Source organism: Bombus terrestris, chromosome 7 (genome assembly GCF_910591885.1).
Source record: "Bombus terrestris chromosome 7, iyBomTerr1.2, whole genome shotgun sequence".
NCBI lineage: Eukaryota > Metazoa > Arthropoda > Insecta > Hymenoptera > Apidae > Bombus > Bombus terrestris.
Window position 1 is genome coordinate 392,503 of NC_063275.1, and position 19,091 is coordinate 411,593.

At 30.6% G+C, this 19,091-nt stretch overlaps 1 protein-coding gene across 4 annotated transcripts in view; it reads left to right on the forward strand.

Moving 5' to 3' along the window:
* The first annotated feature begins 1,594 nt into the window (after window positions 1-1,594).
* Window positions 1,595-19,091, forward strand: part of LOC100647282 (mucin-3A) — a 32,856-nt gene continuing 15,359 nt past the window's right edge. For 2 of the 4 annotated variants that reach the window (XM_048407674.1, XM_048407677.1), the window contains exons 1-8: window positions 1,595-2,403; window positions 3,153-3,606; window positions 3,676-4,119; window positions 4,200-4,374; window positions 4,448-4,666; window positions 4,753-5,102; window positions 5,193-5,375; window positions 6,788-6,900. In XM_048407674.1, the coding sequence (XP_048263631.1) occupies window positions 3,374-3,606; window positions 3,676-4,119; window positions 4,200-4,374; window positions 4,448-4,666; window positions 4,753-5,102; window positions 5,193-5,375; window positions 6,788-6,900 (1,717 nt within the window). In that variant the 5' untranslated portion in view covers window positions 1,595-2,403; window positions 3,153-3,373. The other 2 variants (XM_048407675.1, XM_048407676.1) reach the window with 2 other exon arrangements.

Sequence of the window (19,091 nt, forward strand, 5' to 3'; positions counted from 1 at the left end):
CTGCATTTAACAACGAAGTAAAAATAATTATCACCCTATTTTAGCCATTTGAACGAAAACATTTTTTTACGCTTGCATATCTATACTATAAGTCTTCTACATAGCGTAGAAGCTCGGAGCATAAACTAAGATAAACTCACATATTTTTCTTACAAATTACAAATTTCCCGTTTCGTAAATTGATTAATTGATTTTACAAAACTAACAAACGAATCAATTTGAAATTTAGTATCTTATTTTGATATGATTGATACCATAATACCTCAATATTGTATGACAATTTTAACTAACGTTATAAACGATTTAAGAAAAAAGTTTTTGCACTGTTTGATAATGTACAACGTAACAATTGAGCTTATCGTTACGTAATGAGTCTCATTTTATAGATAATTTTATTATCTACAATTTTCTACTGACACTTTTTCACGTATCATAAATAATTTTTAAGATATAGAGGAAATGTAAGAGAAACTCGCGTTTTTTTTTTATTTAATCGATATGTTGTTAATAAAGTTATAAAGTTGCTTGTTTTGTAGATTAGATTATATTATCTGTATAATGTAAATATAAGGTAGATATATATGATAAACAAATCTATATAGATATATACGATATAGATTAAATTATATAGATAATATAATAAAATTATATAAATAATATATTATCTATATAATTTAATTTATATCGTTCCGAATCATATGATACAAAAACGTTTCTACTAAGAATTTGTTTTTGACACAATCAGATTATATTCGATTATATTATACAATCAGAATATATATCAGTTTATTTCGAATAGAATATTCGTAGGAGGGTCATTCCTCTCCGTGACAGTGAACAGACAGTTTTGTATCGAGTCAGAGACCAGCTGAGCATCTTAGCAGTAACAATAGTGAAATACAATTCAAATTGTATAATTGAGAAATATTATCCAAAGTGAAAATGTGTAAATTTGGCTTTATGTTATAGTTTCGGTTCGCGATAAAGATCCCGATATTTTTCTTATTGATTCTTAGGATACATGCACGTGTGACGATAGCTCGACCTGATGATGCTGCACGACGCATGTAGAATGATAAGGAATAAGCACGTCTTACAACTTCTTTTCATTTCTGGCCTAGTATCACGCGCGACACCGAACAAAGATCAGCTATATTCTTTTTAATAGAAGCATTCATTTTTTAACACGTTAATCAATCTATTATAGCATTTCTCATGAAAGGATAGTAACCTATTTATGTCGAGAAATTATTAGTACCGAACAAAAAAACTTTGGAAAAACTGAACAACATAAATGAAATAATTAAATTTTGGATTTTTGTCACTTTTTATCATTATAATATTAATTATTTATATTAAGGGTATTATAAATTATAATATTATATACTATTATAGTATTATTATTATATATTATAACTACATAATATTATATAGTATTATAAGTCAATAGTGCTATATATTAAGACGTCCTTAGTGAGGAGTCCCCACACTTCTAGCAGCAAAATGATGTTCAGTCTCGCGCGATTGTTTTGGCTATGGATATAGCACGTATATAACATGTTCCATATACTTTGTAGTCGCACGCGACTGACTTGTCGCGATAAGTCACAACTTTACAGTCACGCGCGATCCTTAATCGCGGTAGTGCTAATTAAATTGTGCCATATTCGGCAATGGATTTTATAATCGCATGGCTAGACGCAAATGGAAAGCACGCTTCAGATGGCAGCGTTGAAAGAACAGAGAAATAAAGCTTTTCTGTCTCACAAAAGAAGAATACATACATATGTATTTCCTTATTGTTTCAATCTACGTGGCGCTATTGCGCCGATTTACGGCTGTTAAAGTATGGAGAGTATTTGGAGAGGTATTATAAGGAACTTTATTCTAATATTCACGTAATTTAGGGCACAAGATTTCACACTGCACCTCTCCCTTTTTTCTCAACGGAGTCCTAGGCCATCATACAACGCTCACATACATACTATGGAGGGGATACGTACTTGTGTGTGTTTTTGCTCTACGTAATCACTCTTGCACGTAAAATACAAATGTACCATATATTCAATAACAACAACCGCTCGTCTGATGCCGGTCTTAGTTTGAAAAACCTGACTACGGATTGGGAAAGGTGATAAATGATGAACCTTTTGACAAGAGGACTGATAACGAGTCAAACAGTTCAGTACTTCCCTCAGAATCTTGGCGATACATTGTATGTCCCATGAGGCATGCGAGTTGATGCCGCGAGACTAAGCACTGATTGCCAATTTTTCGAAGCTGGACATAGATACATAGCTATCTTGTAACTATACTGCTATTATCAGTACCAGAAATACGTTGGGTTGTCGTCGATCGTTCAGTAGTCGTCATATTATCTTTGAAGAGAACGCTTTGTATATAGTAAGTACCTATACTAATAAATTACATGTATGTCTTTAACATTATTATTTTGCATAGTGCTTCTCCCTATAATATGTATTAATATATAATATAAAATTTAAAATTTATTTCTGGTGACTTAAAGAACATACATATAGCTTGTATGACTTGTGTATGGCTGTGTATTACGATATTTGAAAATTAATTAACAACAGTAATTAATTTAAGTTTTTAGTATTATCGTAATAATAAATGATTATTCTTAGGAACAGAATTATTTTGTGCATGCACATACCTTAAATTATTAAAAGTTAAATTACAACAAGATATGTAATGGATTAACAGTATACGATAATTAAAAAGAATGTCATTTTTTATCAATTACGAAAAATTTACTTATATCTGAACTAAGAAATGTTATAAATATCATAAAAAGGGAAGCAGGAGAAAAAAATTGAAAGAGAGAATGAGAAAGAGTAACAGATGCTTTTCAGTAACGCTGACGTATACTAATTTGATATCTTAGACGTAAAGGTTAGGTGTTAAATCCTAAGCGAATCTAATGAAATATTTAATTAAATATAACGTGTTAAAGTATTTACTTAGTTATGTTTATTCCAAATTGTTTGTTTCGATATAATTTTTGCAAAATATTAAAGAATATATACTTCTGTAAATAAGAATATTTCTTTTAAAGTTGAAACAATCATATAAATATTGATATACGCGCATTATAAATTCATAATTTTATTTCATTTATTTTGTTTCAGATAGAGAAATGAACATTATTTTGCTCATTAGCAGTTGGTAGATAATAGTATTAAATCATGAGACATAAATTGATATACTAGTTCCGTTTGCTGTGAACACTATCAATGTTCTGCATGATTACAACTCTTCCGGTGATGCAAATAAGAAGGAAAACCTTTGTTTGAGTTAATGAATTAAAAACTATTTGAAAGTGATCTGTAGAACAGCATAAATCAGAGACATGGCAACTGAAGTGACAGAGTCACAACCTTTCAAAAACTTAAAAGAATTATTTGATAACGTGGGTAATTTAAAACCATGGCCAGAAATTAAAGAACTAAGAGATTCAACTGATTATGTGTACAGTGGTTTAGAAGTAAGCGCAGAAAGAATGCAGTTAGAAAAATTGGATAGAGAAGTACAACCGAGAACGCTGCTTTGTCATGATATGAAAGGTGGTTACCTAGAAGACAGGTAATATTTATAGAAATCACTATATTTATTAATTCATATATTATACATAATATACCCGTGATTTTTCAGATTTATATATGGATCAAAATCTTATGATTCTTACCTATTTTATCATTGGAGTGTCATCGACACATTTGTGTATTTTAGTCATCATTTCATAACTGTGCCACCTTTTGGATGGATTAATGCAGCACATAATCATGGTGTAAAAGTTCTTGGTACTGTAATTACAGAAAGAGAAGGTATCTGGGATGTTATACTTGAATCTCAGGAAGAAGTAAGAAGGTTTGCAGATGCACTAATACTTGTTGCAAAATTTTATAAGTTTGATGGCTGGTTATTAAATGTTGAAAATACCATTAAAAGTGAGCAAGTTAATAATTTAATTTATTTCGTAAAATATCTGACAGAAAATATTCACGAAGCAATTAGAAATTCTGAAATTATATGGTACGATAGCGTAACCAATGAAGGAAAATTAAATTGGCAAAATGAGCTTAATAGTAAAAACATGTAAGCTTATTACATTCTTATACTTTTACAATTGTTTCTGTTTGTAAATTTTATTTAATGTTATAAATACAATATTTCAGAGATTTCTTTTTAAACTGCGATGGCATTTACTTGAATTATAACTGGACGAAATCAAAATTGGAAAACAGTTTGGCACTCGCAAAAAATCACAACAGAAATATTCATGATATTTACGTAGGACTTGATATTTGGGGAAGAGGTTGTCCTGGTGGTGGTGGATTTAATTCAACATATGTAATTACAATATTATTTATTTTATTGTAGCATATCTTCATTTAATATTTCATTAAACCATTATGATCTACAGGCTTTACAAAAAATACGACACGAAGGACTTTCTGTTGCGATTTTTGGTCCAGGTTGGACTCACGAATTTTTCGGATCTAAGACATTCCAAGAAATAGAAGATCTATTTTGGGCACAGTTGTTTCCTTATTTATATGTTCATGTACCTATCTATGAAGAAGAAGAATTCAAAACATCATTTTGCCGTGGCAGTGGCAGCTTGTATTATCGCTGCGGTCAGGTATATTAAATATCTCACATTATTTTTAACAAACTAATTTTACTACATGAATATATTATAACTGAAATGCACATATTTTTACGCAGGCACTATATGAAATGGAAGGAACAAAATTTAAATACAAACCATTTTACAATTTATCCCTGCAAACTCCACAAATTTCAGTACCTATACCGCACATGAAATTTACATCCTCTCCTCAACTTCCAGAACCAAAAAGTGAAAACGATCGAAATGAGTGTTCAAAAGAACCGATACAATATGTTTATGAAACGAGGAAAAATGTCATTCGAGTATTAAAAAATGTTGTAAATATTGAAAATAAAATGCCAGTGCTACATGTAAATAGCTTCGAATTTTGTAGCCAGTTTTCTTTCGAAGGTGGAGGTTGCATAAAATTAACTACAAATGATCTTACGACTAGGTCATATCACAGGTGAGGGATTTCTATATTTTATAATTAAATTTATGATAATTCGCACAATTGTATTTTTTATATTAACTATGTGTTTAAATCCATTTACAGACTATTTCTCGCTCACATCGAATTTCAACAAGACATTGTAGCAATTATTGCTTATAAAGAAATGGAGTCGTCCATAGCAAATGGAAGTCAACACGAACCAATACTAGTTCTCGGCAATAATACTGGCTTAAAATTCATCGTTCATTATAAATCAAGGGATTTGGTTTCAAACTGGAAAAAATGGTAAGTCTACAAAATATAAATTGGAATATTTGTAACATAAAAAACAAAAATAATTAAAACTAAAAAACATTTTATTAGAAGAATAAAATAATTATAGGGATATGTAATGTCATTACATTATATTAAATATTTATATAGCATGAGTTATGATTATACTTTGAATAAATGTACCTCACATACATATATTTTTCTTATTTAGAAAGCAAGTATATATATATATATATATATATATACTTGTAATTGATAATTTTTAAATATTTCTTCATACAATTTTCTAAGAACATAGTGTAATAAATGCAATTGGTTACATGCTACAAACGGACTAATTACAGTTAGCGATAGTTACTACCATTGTTACTGCTACTGTTCAATATAAGGAACGTGTTAAAATTACATGATTCTCGGGAGTATATAACTTTAAGACTATTTTTCATTGTGCTATGCTCTTGGGATCTGCCATTTCAAAGTACGATAAACTAGGGCTCGAGCTTAAGTTCTTAGAACTACGACGTGAGACACAAAATACAGTTTCTAACTTCTAAGTTAACAAAAGGAAAGTTTCGAATGAAAGTATATTGCATTACGTAAAATTTTTAAATATTTATAAGACTTTTAATTTTCATATTTTAAGAACTTATATAACAGTAAAATAAAAGAATCTATTTCAATGTTGAAAATTGCACAAATTAAATCAAAGAAAATTAGTTTTATAAAGGAAATTAATCGATAGTTAATAAATTATGATCTTATGTTGAACTGTTAGCTTCAATTTCTTTCTATAAAAGGTTCCATTTGGTGCTTTTAACAAGGATAGTTTAGGTATGGAGATATATCAAACCTTTAGTTTGAAAATTAATTTGGAGTTTTTAAAAGGTGTCTTTAGGTTCATAATCTTTTTTAACTGTTGCATAAATGCAAAAAGATATTCTATTTAAACGACAATTTAAATTCAAAAATTTTCACATAGGAGAATATTAACAATAATTTTACTATTAATTCCATGTAAAAAAAGAAGTATTCAAATTACAACATTCAAATTATTGATTTATGTAAACTTATTTTTATTCGTTTCCTGAAATTACATAAACTTTTCTAAATTCCATAAAATAAAAATTGTTTTCAATGGAAAAACATTTTAATAAAAAAGGGAACTTCAACATTATAAAAAATAGGAAAAAAAGGAAAAGTCTCTTAGATTGAAGGTATACACAAAAATTTTATATGTTCCTGTTTTTCCCAACAAAATTACACAATACATAATTTCCTATCCCAGAATGAAAAATCTAGAAATGCCAATATAGTCTGATGTGTGATCTCGAAATTCTAAAAACGTCGAAAAAGTCATGTTCGTATTAATGTTCTTAATCCCATATTTTTTCTATTTAACATGAAATTTTCCTTTTTGCTGTCAGCGTTTACCGGACGAACATGAGGACTGTGAACGAAATTGGTATATCTTTCGCGAGGAGTAACGTCTGCTATCTGGGAGAGATCATCCTCAAACAAAAGCAGCGACACCTGGACGGTAAGTCTGCTTCTCGTACTTTATATTGTCGCTTGCATTTCGCGTTCCCTGGAGAAATGTACATAGCAGGTGGATTGCATCACAGTAAAAGTGTATTGCCAGAGGACGAGGGTTTCGACTGTGTAAAAGCCGTTCTCCGACGATCAGACCCGGCTGCATACACCTTTTCATCTTTGAGAACCACTTTAGTGAAAGGAATACTAACGTTTCACCATAGAATGTCTATCCAACATATCTTATCGCTCGATATTTCATGGGTCGGTTTCGCGATTATACGATAAGCCCATTTCTCATTGGTCGACCCTACGGTATTAGATCAAGATCGCGAAGCTAATCTTTGTCATTTTTCTTTCTCTCTCTTCTTCTTTTTTTGCTTATTCATGCACAGGCACGCAAAAGCATTTGAACAGTTATGCACATATTTTTTAATATTATATATCATGTGTGTTGTACGAAACATTTTGAAATTCCGTTAACACTGTTATGAGATTCGACTATTATGATTATATTGGTGAAGTTTGAAGCGAATCTGAAAAAATATATAAAAATTACAAGATACCTAGTACAAGTATACATATATTTTGTACAGATCACAAGAATACTTAAGCAAGAAATTATTTATTACTAGATTCTGGATTTTTATGCAAATTGATATTTTTGGGAATGTAATTAAAAAAAGTAGAATTTATATAGAAAATTATGTAATTATTTATAAAGTTGCTGCTGCTTTGGATTTCCATAATTTTTTCATATGTTGTAGAAATCAACATTTTTAACAACTTTTTTTGCACGTTACTGCCGGACTCTTGTAGTTTTCAAGATATGTGAAAAAAAAACTGTTGGTGCCACTACAATGAATTCTGTCTATAATTGCGTGTCCATGATAGCGTACACATATACAGATAACGTATACATATGAACTATAAACAAAAGATAAGAATTAAGTTTGGGTTAGCCGTTATTTTATTGGATTAGGCTTCACAGCGGTCGGTAATCAGCATACGCTGTCTCGGACGCATAATCGTACAATAGGCAGAATTCACTGTAATGGTACAGAGAGATTTTTGCAAATATCTCGGATATTAAGACCGAGCAGCGGTTACACGTACAGAAAAAAGTTGTTTAGAATCATGCTCCCGACAACATATTGAAAAAGCATAAAAATTCAAGACGGCGGCAGCTTTCTAAATAATTACCAAGAATTGTTTTAAGTATCAAGTATCATGGAACACACTATATATTGGATATTTCACATATTTTTTATATCATGTGAATTCTGTACAATTTCTTACTTTCAAATTTCCTATAAATGCATGAAAATCCGCAGTCTATTCATTACATTAGTAAATCGCAATATTTAACGAGATCATAGTTAGCAATATTTATGTGTTTAAGACCATTATTCATAATGTATGCTAAGTTTTTATTTAAATGTTTGCAATAAGTATCCTGTAATTTGTATATACATTTTTAGATTGGTTTTATATTTTACCATTATAATCATGATAGTCGTATTTTATTAGAGTGCTAACGCAATTTCAAAATATTTTATATGACACATATGATATGGACTTATGATTTTTCTATTTAAATACTTCCTTTAACTGGTAGTGTATCTGTCACACTTTTTCGTGATTTAAATTTGTGCTTAATTTGCAACTTCATGTTTGCTACAGTTTAACTCGTTCCACGGTTATTTTCCCGATGCAAGAGTATCTGCATTCCGCGGCGGTAATTTATTTGACGGAAAGACGAAAAATGTCTGTATGCCTTCTTATATGGAAAACGAACGGGGCCGCATGAACGAGGTCGCGACACCATAACTTCCACTACTTTTTTCATTCATTAGTCGCATTTCATAAGTCGTATGCTGGATACGATTGACTTCGATTCATCATTTTCGATTGACACGTTAACGTAGAGATATACTAAGATGCTGGCGGTAAATTGATGATCCGGACTTTCTTTTTTCTTTAATTTCATTCATGGTACTTTATCTTTTTGTAATTTACATAATGTTGCATGATGGTACTGATTTCTATTGTTTCCTATTTGCGTAATGTGGACCATTGGTAACTCACAGTGATACTGCTATTACATTTCCTCAACGCACATAGTGTATAATAATTTGCAAAATGTAAATTCTTTGTGATAATTAGACTTTAAAAGTATTGAATTATTCAGCACTTAGGCATAGAAAACTCTCAATGAATTGCCAATATATTAAATTTTGTGGAATGTTATGTTCTATGAAACTGATGGATAAAGCCATAAAATAAGTCACATCAGCAAATGTGCTATAGTTATATAAATATTAAATCAAAATACTAATTTATTATTTGTAGGAATTTATCACGTAATATCTCTTTTAATAATTTGCAACAGTAAATCACTTTAATTGCTATTATATATTGCAAATTATACTAGATATTATACAATTATATTAGAAATTATATTAGAAAAAGAACGAAGCCTTATTTAAACAAAATTTATTCTTTATTGTCAATATATCCGTTTTTGATCTATTATTTATTTTTTTTATGGAGAATTATCATTTGTAGAATATCTTGTATACGTGCTAAATAATTTGCTAATTGATCAAAGTAAAGTTATATTTTATTATTATATCAGTAGCTGACGAAAGTATTTACATGCTTACCATAGAACATTTTTATGAATCTATTATGTACTTCATACGAAAATTTTTGGAATTTTATTAGCACTATAATGAAACACGTTGTCAAGATTATAATATTAGAATTTAAAACTAATGTGGAAATGTGTATAAAAGTTACAAGGTATTTATTGCAAATCAGTGTGGAGAATGAATAGTTGCTTTAAACATCATTAGTGCTAAAGATGGTCCCACTAAATATTAATATTTATTGAAATAACAGAAGAGTGACTATTTAAATAATTTTGTCATCTTTGTGGAGTTTAATTTATATTTTAGTTTAAACGATTTTGGTCATGAATAATCATTATAAATGATTAACAATTTTTTGATTACCGGTAACCAAATATTCATGAGAAAATATGGTTACCGGTAATCAAAAAATATTTAATTATTTCTAATAGTTATTCGTAAGGAAGACACTAAAAAATTCATATGTCTTAATCATTTAATTTTCTAAGAAATTTTATTAAGATTTAGCGATTGCTGTTTTCCATTTAAATAAAAAACATAAGCGATTATCATTACCCATAAAATTTTTAAAAATACCTATTATTTTTGGTTTCTGGTTGAAATACTTTCGCAAACAATTGTGTAGCTCTAGATATATTTTTAACTAATAAATATGTATATTAATTGTGTCGAATAGAAAGTTCTCGGTGGGCTACTAATGACCTAAGCCTGTTTATATCATATTAGGTAACGTTCGCTTTATCCATACAAAAATTATGTCGATATAACAATGTATTACCATACTACGTGATCGCATAGTGATCGATAACTTTGCGACTGACTGCGCGGTTTAAAATTCATGTCACATTGTATTACAAATCTTGACAATGCACGACACCCACTTCGAAACGAACGGTAAGTTGCAAGGAGGACAATCTGGTTGGCATTATTCGCGAGTATAGGTGTCGATGACACGCGAAATATCCGCAATCGTGGGATGTAGCACGTTCCACCTGTCCCATTTCAATTTCAAATTTATCAGGAATCTTCTTACGATTCGTTGACGCGTTACGAAACTTAATCCATGTTTATATCGATAATACGTAACTTCTTCAATTTTTCTTACGACTTTTTTTTATTAAATTCCTTTAAGGTTTCCTTATGGTTGATTATATTGTTTAGGTCAGGAAGCAACATCCCGATAAAGTTCTATATCCACAATAAATTAAAATTCGAGATCTACTGAAGTGGAGGAAGAATTTAAGGCGTGCGCTACTTGAAATATCAACGAACTAATTTTAGAACCGGACAATTCTTGCAATATTTGTTGTAGATATTTATTTTAGAAAATGTTATTAGGATAACACTTTTGATTCAAATTTTATTTCTGGGGGTTATGAGCCTTATTTAAAAAAAAAAAGGAAATATTTACGTATACGTGTATACTTATGTATTTATGTATATATAAATATTATATATATATATTGATAATAACTATAGAATTTTGAACAGTCGTAATGTCGTGAAAAAAGTATCATCAACAATTTGTGCGCGTAGATTTCACTTTTTTATTCCTGTTAAATTAAATTACATCTTCGAGTAAATTTCAGGGATAAGAAGCTTTCCCTTTAAGACATAGTACCTATAAGGTAGGTACTTGCACAGATTGTTGTACGATTTTTTTTCATTAGTTACAGCAGCTCAGAGATTTACTTAACTCTTTCGTCTCTATGGCTGAAATATATAAAAAATGGTCGAGACAATATCCCTCGTGCGACACTGTGGAGGAGATATCTCGGATAACTTTTTATCAAAACGATGCAAAACGTGTAAATTGGATTATCGTATCTGTCTTTGATCGTTCATCTACTTCCAACTTGAAAAACTAGATATTCTTTATTTCCCCGAGAACTGTTGGATTAAGGAAATTGATTGGAGATGATCGTTTTATTTGATTTTAAAATATAACAACTTTAACACTAGGTTTACGGACATTTCGAATGCGTCAAATAGACAATAGATATAGGTATACCACATAGAAGCTTCAAAACTAGAATGCTTTGAAAAAAATGAATTTTGATATACATTTATCTCGTTGAATGGATAAAAGTCAGTAGCAGAGAAATGTAAACGGCTCGTGTAATTTTCCGCATGAAATTCGAAATACATCAAAATGACGTCTCCCGTAAACCTAGTGTTACTATCGCTGTATACTATGAGCTACTAAGATAAACTAAGCGTTTATGTGTTCCAATGTAAGTATGTGTGTATTTCGTTTGAGTCCATCTGAACTTTGTACAGGATGCACATTGATTGGTTGCCGTGTACACCGCTAATTTTCCAAACAACGGCATTTTGAGTGTCGCGGCGACACTTGCGCTCTAGTCGCACCCTTTCTTGGCGACGATGGGCTAATACCTGAACGTATAGTAGGTGGAAATATTATCGTGAAATCGGTCAGTGGTTAAAATTTACAACCTTCGATGAAAGGTCTAATCACCGATTAGATGAAAACCTGGAATAAAACCTCGAATGCTGTATAGCGCATTTTGATCAAAATTGAATTAGTAGATCATTTCAGTACACACAGATTGCAGATATTTCGTCAGAAGGAGATGTAGCGTTGAATACAAGAAGAACGTTACGTGTTTGAAACTTATGAAACAGTATAACGCCACTTAACGCCGGTAACTTCACTAAAATTCTAAATAGATCTTTATTCTAGATTTCCATTCAATTGATCTAACCATAGTTAAGGTCGTACGCATTTCACACACATGAAATGTCAGTTTTTTGAAATCAGTTCCTATCATTGTTACCTGTTCAACAATGAGTCATAAAATTGGAGTTTTCAAAATATAGATTAGAAGTAAGTTATAACTGTTCCCCTTTACAAGGATACAATCTTTTTAGAAATCTCACTACCAACGAAGAACTGACTCTGGACGAGGGTCTAGATATTAATTGTTGTAATCGGAAGTTGTAAACTTTGACCGCTGACCGATGTTATGACATCTCTATATCACTTCCGCATATTATACCTAAGATATTCGCTTTTTCTGCAAGATCGCCGGATTTCCGCCACGTCATTTGCATAACGAGTTGCCATTACGAAGTGTTACTTAATTATCTTTCGGAAATATCGAATTTATTATACATCTGCGGTTTTTGAGAACGAGGGAAACTAGAAGCCTTTAGAAGGAAAGTTGCTGTTGATATACTAAATTCTTTATTTTTATTCAAGCTTAGATATTCAAACTTTTCTTGCAGGTTTATACAGCTCTAAAAAATAGTCTTCCTTTGCTATCAAATTATAAGTTTTGCCTCGCCGATAAAAATCTCACTTGCTCGTTTACGATTCCTGGTCCGGAACATAAATGATTATAGTTTTGTTAGTCAAAGTTTGATTTTTCCTTTACACGAAACGACATGAATTTGTGTATATTTAAAATTACCAAAGTAAACTATCTCGTCTAAAACAATATTTTAGTGCATTAAATATAAATTTTATTAAAAGTTATAGAACAATTTCAATTTCTTACAAAAATGAAATTTAGTATATTCTGTTGTATACACCGGTTAATAGCTAAATATTATATGAATATCATTTTCAATTGAGGATTGGATATATGTATCAATATATTGAATATAAAAATTGTTTCATTTAGGTATAAAGTAAAATAAAATGGTAACTGCAGAAACATAGAGTTAGTAATTAAAAGAATGAATGCTACTATGAATAGTAATGATTAATTCTAATGATTTAGAAATGAATTCTGTTTCATGGTATGCTCAGTTGTACACAGTAAAAGCGTTACAAAATAGTATAATCGACAATTATCACGCAATTAATCGTGTCTTTCAGACTTCGCAAATCTTCATTATTTCCAAGCGCTACGCTAACAGATTTCATTTACAGAAAAACTTCCAAATGATAACGAAATATTTTCCATTATTTATATTTATAAGACAGAAATTGAAAAATTACTTCAGTGGTAGGACATATTCCAGGAAAACAACAAATGGTATATACTCGTCAATGAATGTCATTAAATTTTTACTTTTTAAAAATACGACGTTACTCGTGGAATGATCTATGTACATATGTACATAATACTTACATAAGTGTATTTGCAAGGACTATAATCAATCTAAGGTTAATTCTTTTTGTAAATCTTTAATTCATTAATTTTAGACGTTTCTGGTTAAGAAATCACCTAGTTAACAGGTTAATAATTCTCTATCTGCCTTGGCCAGTATGAAATTATTCGAAATTTGGTGTTTAATCGCAGCTATCGGCACACTCGGTGCGTGAAAAAAGCAATCGCGTGAAACTTAGCCGGGCAATCGATGCGTTCCAATGATCTGTTACAGCATGGTCCAATACCGTTTAAACCGTAACCGACAATAATCAACAGTTTCACTGACCACGGTGATAAAGTTAGCGGCAGCAATTTTCGGGCGTGCATCAGACACTAATAGCTACCATCCATTGCCAGCTCTGATGTTCTCGAAGCGAACAGCCACGGGCCGGTTGCTCGTTTGTTTTAACAGTCACATCGCGAACGAGCAACCCAAATTACGTTCTGCCTGCCGTGTGTCGCAGTAACAACTATTTGTAATCGGAGAATGCGACCGGCTCATTGATATTCCTGCGGTTATCGGGTCGAATTTTTCTGCAGTTCTACCTGCTGTTACACTTTGCATTATAAGACTTCTTTCTTTCTTTCTCTTTTTCTTTCCCTTTTTCTTTCTTTCCTTTGTTCACCATGTATGTTTCACTTGCCGGTTATGTCAAGTGCTACCTGTACACAGTGGCTCGTGAAAGTTTTTCCCAACACTTACCATAGAACATTTTTATAGATATGTACGTTATGCATGTTATAACACTGCTGACATTTATGCAAATGTGCCTTTTTATAGAATGCAAATGGGAGAACGAAATTTATGTAAAGATAGAAGTTTGTTAGAATAATTAGGAGACTATAAAAATGTATTGTTTTATTTCACATTCTTTGTATGATGCATATTTTGCATATTTATGTATAAAGACATATGCGAAATGTATCATGTATTTTTGTGACATATTTATCTCGTCAAACATTATACATAATTAAAAAATCTATTGATTCCACAAGAAGATAATAAATATGGCTTTTGATTATTAGTTTGTTATTGATCTGTATATTTTAATAACATTCGTGAATTGTTAAAGTAAATCGACAAAACCGTCCACGTACTGTGATTCATGGAAGCCACTCTCTGCACTTACAGAAATTTTTATCGATATATTCTATTTGCTATACGTAACATTTTGAAGTTTCGTCAGTATTGTAATGAAACACAACTATCATAACTACACTGCTCGAATTTGTAACAAATCTGAAAATATATATAGAGGTTGCAAAAATTATTATATTATATTATATCACATTACAATAACAAATTGCGTTTTGCGAAAAATCACACATGATATTTTTTCTTATTTATCGAAGCTTTTGATGTTATTATCTACAGCTATCTACTGTATAAATACTTATACCTTCGCGAAACGAATATTGCTTTCGATTTGCATGTAACGTTTCACAACTATTATTCTTCTACATGGTCTTCTAGTTATCTGTGCGTGACAATTATGTACGCATTATAAGAAAGTATTTTTTTAATTGTCTTATAGTTTCTTTGCATTGTTCTATTCTTAAATATCGCACGATTTATGAATTAACTTTTAGCCTATTAAGCAAATAGTCGACCTTTAACCAGAGATTTCTATGCTTATGAAATTAAAAATTAATGGCAAATCAATTTAATGTATTATTAACAGCTCGCATGGACTTAGCGTAATCTTTTACATTACTTAGTAATGATATTTATGAAGAAAGTATTTCAGTTTGAAGCGCCACTTTTTAAACTTACTTTGGAATTCTTTTATTTAAAATCTGCGAGATTCTTCGGTATCAATTTTTTCACTTTCATTTATTTATGTTTCAAAAATATTCACCATTCTTTGTGTCGTAAGTGGATACAATTGAAATTAATTGAACTATAAAGCATTTAGTGCGGTTTTTTAAAGAAAATATTATATATTCTATCGGCTAACAGGTTCCTAACGGAAATTGATTTATCTTCGATTAACATACTAGGACTACCGACGAGGAAGATATAAAATTTACACCACAGAAACCAAAATGAAAAATTACATGAACAGATACACGGTACCAGGGGAAAAATAAATTCTCATTCGTATATTTAACAAAAAATTATTCAAATTTCTAATAGTGTACCATTGTAAATCTATGAAATTTTTATAAAAAATTTCAAATTTGTTATTTCGCCTACGCTGTGGTGGTTCTGTCGTTAACTTTGATCGGTTATAGAAGTTTTTGATCAAAGGATGACCCTAGTTGATAGATTAAAATTCATCGGAGTCTTGATACCGAAAATCATGTACCGTAAAAGTAAAATTCATTTCACATGTGGGACGATAAACGGTACCAAAATCGTGTTACATCGCGCGATCGAACCTATTGTCGAAAATGCGATAAAACGGCGTATGATGACGTGCTATAGGAAAATAATGGTTCGTTATCTCGATACTAGATGCTCGTTCGACAGGAACTATAATACTTTCAAGGTCCTTGATACGGTGTTTAAATTACGTCAACGATGGCCAGCTCGTACGATTCACGGAACGTATAATCTTCGACAGCGAGGATCGGCTCTGTTATGGTCGATAAAGCGAAAGAATGTCGTCTCTAGTCCTTAAGGTATTGCATAATCGTTTTTTTCGCAACTATTCTAAGTACCAGTATCTTGGACGTTTCTTTTGAACCGTGCCTCCTCGACCGTGTTTACGGCGGAAGATCGATGACTTCTCTCTTCCGTCATTCATACCGTGTTGGCGCATCCTTCAGCTTCTATCCGCGCGTAGGAAGCAACACAGTGGGTGTTGAATTCCGCTAGAAGAATTTTACAGGAATTACCAGAGGTTTGAGTACTTCTTGAAAGAATGTGTTCTTTTTGGGTTTATTTATTCGTGTGCTTTGCAATTTCTGTAGCACACTTATTAATAATTATAAAAATATAAGGAAATATTACTAGCATTAATGTCGAAGTCTTTTGTAACAGTTGAGAAGAACCTCCTTCATCTGTCTTCAGAAATTAAAGAATCTGAATATAAGCCTGCCAAGTTAACGAAACACTTGTATTAGGTTTAACGAACCTAAATGTCAGCTTTGTTATTGCATATTGGCTTTTGAAAGTCAATCTAATCGTGTCGTGATATTTTATTACATGTACAAAGATTATGAAGCGAGTATAAGGTGATTATAATTTTATATAGTCAAAATATTTATTATTATTATTTGCTATATTAGTAATGCACAGTATTTGGTAAAACTATCTTTGCCATTAATTATATTAATTTAAGACTGCTATTCATGTGTACTACTCTTTTAATCGATGCATGTCTGCGGCTATTGCGCCATAAGCTCTATATACGCTTTCAGATTGATTTCAAATTTTATCGATATAATTATGATCGTCGTGTCTCATTGTGTAACTAATGAAATTTCAAAATATTTAACACAACACACATAAGTTTTCAACGAAAATTTGATTGGTTAAAGCGAGATCGGATAAGAAGGCGTCTACTGTACTGAAGAATACTTGAGGATAGAAGTTTGCAATATCAAATGCTCGTATCAGGTACCTAAGTTAATTGAGAACAAAATAATGGGAACTGAATTGCTGGTTATGTCAGTGGCATTCGAAATGTGAAACGATGCTTTGTGTGAATCGCGTCCCTTGTTTCTAACACTGCAAATAAACTTTCTACTGTCATTTAAGTAAGATTTTCAAGGCTTTCACGAACATGATCTTTATAGTTACACTATTGTTCGAAGCTTCTAGTGTTCCTTGCACAATAATTTATTAGCTAATAATATTACTGAATTCACAACTGACAAGTTGTGCGTTATAAACTTTTACAGCTCTTGCAATTTTAAATCGAATAGGATAACCGATTAAATTATTGCTCTTTCGTAAGAAAATTTACAAACACTGGTAATCTGTAATAATATTACCTCAGTTGTGAAATTGTGCTTTCTATAAAATTATTTTCATGCTTCGGCAACACATTTAATATTCTCAAGAATATACGCGTTTAACATTTGCAAGAAATTTCACATCGCCTTGATGTAACATACAATTGAAGAGTACAGGAACAGAGGATTACAGGATAATTTTGTCGGTTTTCTGACTTTTATGTTATTCAGTAAATAAGAGAATGAGAGTACATTAACATAACATAGCTACAAAGAGGAATAACTTGACCGAGCCAAAAAAAATGAGCCTTTTAGCAGTAGATGATAAGTTCATGAAGTTTTATGAAAAAACTAACGACACATTTAATATCCATCACATTTAATATAACCAAATTTGACAATAAAACAGGTTTCATAATGTGCGACTAGCTAATAAGATACTGAATTATAAAAATGTTCTTATGTGCAATACAAAAGTTGTATGTATCACGTTTTTCCATTATTCCTGTGGTCTTTAATTATTATATATCTAACGATAATTCTTTTATTTATGAACCTGATGTTGAAAATTGCGAAATAGTTCATACAAACTATTTCTAATTTTCCTCAAACGTACAAGTTGTTTAATACTAAAAAAATAATGAAGAAGTAATACTCATATATAGAATACGCTGACTCCAAGCGTGCGACGATGAAACACTGGTATCGTGGACATAAAGATAACAAGACACACTTTTAGTCACTTTAAAAATCAACAATAAAATTTACCTTTCATTATAAAACTATACTTTGTATTGAGAATATGAAAACGTTAAGAACATATTAACCTTGACATCAGACATGTGTTAATACCAAAGACAGAGTAATATTGAAGATATGTAAATACATAAAAGTGTGCCAAAAATGCATTCAGGATTCAATACGTCTTCTGATTTTTAATATCAACAAGAATGATCGAATTCTAAAGCATTCTTTTAAAAAAAGCATATCCTCTAACGTTATTGATTATACTGTCAACTAGCTATCGTTCTGTTATTTAATTTTATAAGACATTTTGAATGAGGAAGTGCTTAATCTTAGTATGTATATAAACATAATTTAAGTTAACTTCTATATTGTGGTGCAAAATACTGCAACACACAGTATGTATAGTTGGTAAAATTCAATATGCGTATAACGTCGTAGAGCATAAACTATACATTTCGTAAAAAATTGCACAAAAATTTTGAACCACCATCCAGTTAACAGAACTCTGAGATGTTTGATGAGATTCCTTCGAAATTTCAGGAGTATGATTATAATAGATGATATATTTTATTATATATTATATATATATAATAAATAATTAAATATATATTATTTATATATGTATATAACTTGCTTTTATTTATGATACTATTTTCATCTTTTTTTCTACACATCTACTTACGCATCTGGTCGTCATATTGTAAGAATCATATGACATTGCTGAAAAACTGAAACATTCATTTTTTATATACTACTTTCAAATCCGGTCAATC